The sequence below is a fragment of the Bos mutus genome, unplaced genomic scaffold (assembly GCF_027580195.1).
Source record: "Bos mutus isolate GX-2022 unplaced genomic scaffold, NWIPB_WYAK_1.1 CTG214, whole genome shotgun sequence".
Lineage (NCBI taxonomy): Eukaryota > Metazoa > Chordata > Mammalia > Artiodactyla > Bovidae > Bos > Bos mutus.
Window position 1 is genome coordinate 145,985 of NW_027219597.1, and position 7,048 is coordinate 153,032.

The following is a 7,048-nucleotide window of genomic DNA, read 5'->3' on the forward strand; positions in this document are numbered from 1 at the left end:
CACACTCCCATCTAAAACCCTGCTCCCAGGTCCGCTCCACGCCTTCCCACAGGCCCCGCCCCCAGGCCCCGCCCAAGGCTCCGCCCCTCGCCTTTACGACTCGCTTTGTCCAGGCAGCGTCCTGCACACAGGCTCCGCCCGTGCCCCGCCCCTAAGTCTCAGGCCCTGCGTCCTCCAGGCCCCGCCCCGTACCACAGCTCCGCCCCCAGACCCCGCCCAGGCCCGCCCCACCCCGCCTCTCGCCCGCAGGCACCGCCCCACGAGCTCAGGCCGAGCCGCGTGTCTCCCGAGCGGCCGCGGACGTGGGCTCAGGCCTCGGGATAGCGGCCGCTCTCGGGCGTGGCGCTGGGTCGGGCTCCGAGCGGCAGAGATCCTCAAGCACAGCAGTCTCCTGTCGAGGCCGCGCAGGTAAAGGCCCCGCCCTACCCCAGAGCTTGGACACCCTGCCCCCGTCCATCCTCCTCCCTGGAATCCCGGGAGTCCCTAGGGTCTGGGGCCCGGGAGTCCCTATGTCCGATATCCGGGGTCCCCGGGGCCCGAGCCCCGCCTGCCCAGGCCCCGCGCGGCCCCGCCACTCCACGCCCAGCGCGGGCCGCGCGCCCAGGGCTTGGCTTTTCTCTTTTCTCATTTTCTCTTTTTCAAACATAGTTGAAATAAAAGGCGCCCTGGCGGGTAGTTGTTCCCTATAGGACCGATAGAGAAGAGCTTTAATATTAATAATTGTCAGAGGCATTGTCACGATTAGCAAAGTGCTGAGCTTCTTCTGACAGCAGCCTAGCCCCAAGGCGATGAGACTGCTTGCCTGGTTCTCAGGCGCCGCCAACCATCACCCGTACATTCCAGTTTCTTAAGAAAGCCCTGCAGCCCCAGTCTTCCTGCTTTCCAGCCTTGAGCTGCTAGAAAGGAGTGGACTCCCATTACCGGGTGCTGTCCAAGCCATTGACTCCCCCCAAGGGTGTGCGGTGGGTGTGTCCAGGGCAGGGTGGAGGCGGTAAATCACAGGGATCCCCTCTGGTCAAGAGTGTCTGGAAGTCAGAGTGTGCCCTCAGGTCCCCAGATGAACCACGGCCAGCAATGCTGATTGCTCCTCTCTTTTAGAGCCAAAAGAGGACACCGGGCATGTGAGGGAAGAGAGTTTACATCTACGCGATGGTCCTTGCACAGCGACGACCAGGCCGTGGGGCAGCGTGTAACCTGCAGCCCTGAGTGACAGCAGCATCCTGTCTGTCCCCAGATGGTCAGCATGGGCCCAACAGGCAGGCAAAGCCCCTCCTCCCTGCCGGTCCCTGCAGGAGGGCCCTGCCTGCTCCTGCTCTTCTGCCTGAGGCTAGGTGCCTCTTGCCCACAAAACTGCCAGTGCCCTGACCACGCGGGGGCGGTGGCTGTCCACTGCAGTGCGAGGGGCCTGCAGGAGGTCCCCAGGGACATCCCCGCAGACACTGTGCTCCTGAAGCTTGATGCCAACAAGATCGCCCGCATCCCCAACGGGGCCTTCCAGCACCTGCACCAGCTGAGAGAGCTGGACCTGTCACAGAACGCCATCGAGACCATCGGCCCCGCCGCCTTTTCAGGCCTCGCCGGGGGCCTGCGGCTGCTGGACCTATCTCATAACCGCCTCCGGAGGATCCCCAAGGACGCGCTGGGCAAGCTCAGCGCCAAGATCCGCCTGGCGCACAACCCGCTGCACTGCGAGTGCGCCCTGCAAGAGGCCCTGTGGGAGCTGAAGCTGGACCCCGACTCAGTGGACGAGATCGCCTGCCACACTTCGGTGCAGGAGGAGTACGTGGGGAAGCCACTGATCCAGGCCCTCGACTCTGGCGTCAGCTTCTGCAGCGTCCACCACAAGACCACCGATGTGGCCATGCTGGTCACCATGTTTGGCTGGTTCGCCATGGTGATCACCTACGTTGTGTACTACGTGCGGCAGAACCAGGAGGATGCCAGGAGGCACCTGGAGTACCTCAAGTCCCTGCCCAGCACCCCCATGTCCAAGGACCCCACCAGCTCTGCGCCCTAGTGCCCACCCGCTTCCTGCTGCTGCCGTGGCAGATGGGACTGGCTCTGCCCCCGGTGTCCCTCAGGGAGGTGGTGACGTGGCTGCTTCTGCCCAGTGCTCCACTCCCACAGAGCATTTTCCTTCAGGTCCAGCAGTTTATCCACCTGACACACTGATGGATGCGGAAACGGGCTCAGAGAAATGGGAGGTCTGGGGCAAGAAGTGGTCCACTCAGGACGTAAAGCCAGGCAGTCCATCTAATGTGTTCCTTCCACTCTGGGAGCCTGTCCCACCCATAGGGTGGACAAGCATTCAGGGACAAAAGAGGGCCTGCCTGTGAGTGAGGCTCCCCAAGGAGGTGGGGTGCAGCTTGTCAGTTGAAGGTTCGGGTCATCTACACTGTGGAGCTGGTTTGCCTCTGCTTCCCCAGTATGTCCCAAACAGATCTGACCACAGACTCCCTGCAGAGCCAAGTGGTAGAGACCAGGTTTTTCTAGAGAGGTAAGTGGAACGTGTAACCTTTGAACAACTCTTGTTTATTCTCAGAGTGTTTGTTAAGAGTAACACGTACCAAAGTTCAGTCCAGCGAGAAGGAAAAAAAAAATCAAAACCCCCCAAAATAACTAAACCACGGAGAGAACCTGAGACAGGTCCAGCGAGGCTCACGGGAAGCCGTGTCAGCAGCCAGACAAGGGAAGCCCTGCCCGACTCCCGCCCTGCGGGCTGTGTCCCGCCAGGGAGCCCATTATCGGGGGTCGCCACGTGCCTTGCTTTTCTACTCACCGAAGCAGCTCCTTTCCAGTGGTCAAGAGCCAAAGGGAGGACCAATGTCTGATGCTTCAAGGCGGGTTGCTTCCTCTCTCCAGGAACAGGAACTCTCTCTCTCCTTCTCAGCTTTGCTGCCAGGAATCTCAGAGCGACTTTACTGCTCGGTTTTCCTATCTGATTCATGTTCAGGGTAGACCTTACCTCCACCTACGTACCCCAACTCTGTCTTTCCAGTTTTATTTTTTAACGGCCTTTTTGTATGAGTGTTTATATTTTAAACTACTTCAGATATTTTGAGGGGGAGCAAACTACGGGTACACTGCTCGTGGATCTGAGGTATAAAGGACAGGAAGGGCAAAGGTGTATGAAGGTCTGTACTGGGAATGCGTCGCATGACTGGCCACGGAAAGCACATTTACGCGTGGATGCAGAGACGCGGTGCCCGCAGCCGAGGGACCAGAAGCAGCAGCAGAAACCTGAAAAGCACATCTGAGCAAGGTCATGACTTTTTAGTTGTGGTGCGTTAAAGAAATGACCAGCAGATGCCAACCTTCGTCCACACCCCAGCGCCCCGCCTGCCCTTGCTGGGGGCACAGCGAGCACCGTGTGAACAGGGGGCTCCATGCTGAGCGTGGGGTGGGCACCTCTCTGCCCGCTGCCCACTAGAGTGCGGGGTGGAGGGCAGGGCTCAGACGATGCTCCGAATGACCCCAATCCTCAGGAAACTGATGGCCTGCCCACCCTTCCGGTGACCGCTAAAGCCGAGAAGCCAGCCTGGGCGCCAGTCCACCTGTGGGACAGACGCCATGGGTGTAGGTGAGTGTGGGCCGACTGACGGGGGACACAGGCTCCGTGGGTGAATTGGGCCCCCTCCCGCATCCATCCCGGGGTGCACACAGCGGGGAGGGGTCCTGCCACACAAGGAGCTCGTCACCCCACAGGTTTGTGGACGTGACCCTGGGTCCCTGGGTCAGGGGGAGAGAGGGAATTGAGGCCTGGATGGAGGTGGGGACAGATGCCAGGGTCCTGCTGCCTCGGCTCAGGTGCTGCAGGGGCCAGTCAGCCTGGGCACCTCCAGGCCCTTTCCTTGCTGCTCTCACCTGGAAGCAGCCCAGAGCCTCATGCCCCCAGCTGCTCTTCTGGGGACACACGGGGCACATGCAGGGCTTTCCCTCACCCTTTGCTGCTGCCCGGCGCCCAGTGTCCTGCCAGCTTTCCCCCAGGTGTGGGCCTGCTGGCTCTTGTCCACACAGCTGGGAAGAGGAAGTGGGGCCAGGACTCCAGAACACCCCAGAAGGGCCCTCTCCCTCTTGTCCTGAGCCCAGCAGCAGGGGGCTACCAGGCCCTCCTGGCCTTTCTGGGCTTCTCAGCCTTCGTGCAGTCTCCTGGCAGAGGGTACCTCCCTCCCAAGACCACTAGGATCCCACCTCCAGGAGCGGAAACTCCTTCCTGCTCGCCGGAGCGCCTGTTGGCCCTGGGCTCTCCTGGGAACCCAGCCCTCCCCTCGCCCCTTGCCCCCTTGTTTCTCTGTTTGTCCCTCTCCTCCTTAAGGGACTCCTGCAGATGACACCCAGCGTCTCTTGCTGCCATGTGTGAGCCTGGACACCCCACCACCTCCATGGGCCCTCGGACTGGCCTCCCACCCCCACCTCAGTACCCTGAGCAAGCATCTGCCTGTCTCCTAGTTCTGCAGAGGCCAGGGTTCAGCCAGCCCAGTCGAGGGGACCGGGGTTGATAGTGGTGGGGACATGGCAAAGGGGGGGCCTCAGTCAGGTGGCAGGGAGGCAGCAGCCCTTGTGGGGTGTGGGTGGACCCCAGCTTTCGTCACAGTCAGTCCACAAAGAGCCATCTGCATACAACCCTGCTCAGCCCTGTCCACCAAGCCCCTCCTTCCTTGGGAAGCAGCTCTTCACAGGGTCTGGGGGTCAGGGCGGGATGATTTCAGGGGAGTTTATGCGGCTGAGGATGGCATGAGCAGACTGGCCCAACAGCCACCTCAGCTGGGCCTGTCTTCCTTCTCACAGGAGTTGGGGTCTTGATTCTGGGAGGCCTAAGGGCAGAGGAAAGGGGAGGAGCAGCCCCCCGGGAGCCCGGTCCTCTTGCCCACCACTCTGGACTGGGGTGGGACTTCATGCTGGCTTGGTCCCCGGCCTCAGCATGGACAGTCCCCTTGGAAACCAGAGCCCCACCCTTGACCTTGACCCTGACCCTAGGCAGGGATCCCCACACTCGCAGCCTCCTGATGAGCCCTGACAGTCCTCTTTGGACTTTGGGACCCCAGGCTCTCTCGGGTGGTCCAGCAGTTGGGGATGAGCAGGTGTACTGTGAGCCCACAGCAGAGCCACTGGGACACAGGCTGTCCCTGGCATGGAGCCACCTTTCCAGGACCTCTGGTGGGCACAGCAGCAATGGTGGGCACAGGCCTGGGGCACTCCCAGAGCACCGTCCTGGGGCGGCACTGTGCACCTGCCCTGCTGGCCACCTGCCTGCCCGGCACTCCCCGGGCTCCCTTGCAGCGGGTTCTCCAGGATCCTGGCCTGAGTTCTGGAGAGCAGGCCCTATGGACCATGGAGGAGGTGGAATGGTCTGGACTCTTGGCAGGAGCCTGTGGTGGTTACCTGGAAGCTTGGCCCCAAACCTGATTCTATTCATTGTCCTCCCCATTGTCTTTGAACCCTAAATAAACCTCTGAGCTCATGTCTGCTGGAGTGGACTCTGTTGTTGCAGCTCGGTGACCCCACCAGGTCTGACCTGCCCTCACGCCAACCTCGCCAAGTCCTGGAGCCGCCAGCCCCACGAGCTGAGCCGAGGGCTGGAAGAGCCGGGTCAGGATGGGGTGCGGTGGGTGCTGGGCTTGCCTGTATAGCTGGACTGGCTTGTGATGGCCAGTTGTCAGGCTTTAGGAATTTTGTGAGCCAGCTGACGTCATGATGGAGGCTTGAGGTTGCCTACGGGAGAGTCTACTTCAAGGCCTTTGACAGCAGCTACAACCAGGATCCTCCCTCCTGCCCAGGGAGGCTGCTGGCACTGCTTCTGGGGTCCCTCGGGAGCACCATGGGCACCCAGCAAGCAGGTTCTACTTTCATATCATCCCTACTTCAGGCTGGTTCTGAGGGAACAGTGGCCCTAAAGACATCCAGGCCCCGGTCCTGGGAGCCTGCGAAGATCAGGGATGGGCAGCAGCGAGGAGTGTGGGGGGTGCAGGTGCCCAGGAAGCTGGGAGAGGCCAGGACGGGGTGTTCTCTGGAGCCTCTGGGAGGAAGTGGCCCCACATACCTTGGTTTAGCCCAGGAAGACCCATGTCAGCCTCTGACCTCCAGAATTTTGAGAAAACAAATTCGTGCTGTTTAGGCTGCTGAATGTGGGTCCTTTGTTACAGCAGCTTCTCAAACAGTCTCCCCAGTTTGAGAGCGGCCAGTGTGCCCAGAGCAGACGGCCAGTCTCACCCTGCTCATCCTCACTGAGCCCTGCTCCTTGGGGTCAGCGGGTGCTCCCTGCCTTACACGGGTGGCCAGGAGTGACCTCAGGAACTCACCTAACACGTTGGCCAGAAGGCACCCTCCAGATGAAGGGCCTAAGTTTGGGGGCTGCAGCGGGACGGGAAGTCAGTCTGCCAGCCTCCATGGCCCCCCGCCCCCCAACACCACACACGTGCCCACCGTGCACCTACGCTGTGCAAACATGCACACACACTCCTGAACACATGCTGGGGAGGGAGGGCAGGACTTGTCAGCCCCTAACCTGGGGCCCTGGGGGCAGATGTGGGGGCTTCCCGAGTGCAGGCTGGGGGTAGGGGCGGGGTCAAGAGGAGGAGGCCATGTGTCAGGAGGGAAGGCTCTTCAGGGGGCAGCAGCTTGGACCCAGCTTGGAGGAAGGGCCTCTGGGTGGGCGCCCAGTCCAGAGTGTGTGAAGGTAGGCCGGGCATGGCGGGGCTGTACATGGGGGGGCCACTACAGAGAACGTGCTGACTGACGGGGTGAGGTCCAGTCTCAGCAGTGGCCAAGCCACACAGCCTTGTAGGAACCGTGTGTGGAAATCAGCACTCAGGCCCCAGAGGGCACCCTGGGCAGGCTGCCTGCTGGGAGGGGGCAGTGGCTGCGAAGGCATGTGGGCGGCGGGTACTGCCAGGCAGGGCGCCTCAGGGAATTCCCACCAGGCCCTGGCACGGTCGGTAATACTTCTATTTTCAGACAAGAAACCCAAGATTCCAAGGTCCAGGGAAAGAAATGACAGACACAGGAGTTGGCTTGTGGGCAGAGTGGAGCTGGAATCCAGGCCTTCTGA

The 7,048-nt window shown here is 61.4% G+C and overlaps 1 protein-coding gene across 1 annotated transcript; it reads left to right on the forward strand.

Annotated features, from left to right (window-relative positions):
- The first annotated feature begins 237 nt into the window (after window positions 1–237).
- Window positions 238–5,461, forward strand: LRRC3 (leucine rich repeat containing 3). Its single transcript, XM_070366813.1, has 2 exons — window positions 238–408; window positions 1,099–5,461. Exon 2 carries the CDS (start codon window positions 1,235–1,237, stop codon window positions 2,015–2,017), a length of 783 nt encoding a protein of 260 aa, XP_070222914.1. The 5' UTR covers window positions 238–408; window positions 1,099–1,234; the 3' UTR covers window positions 2,018–5,461.
- The last annotated feature ends 1,587 nt before the right edge of the window (window positions 5,462–7,048 follow it).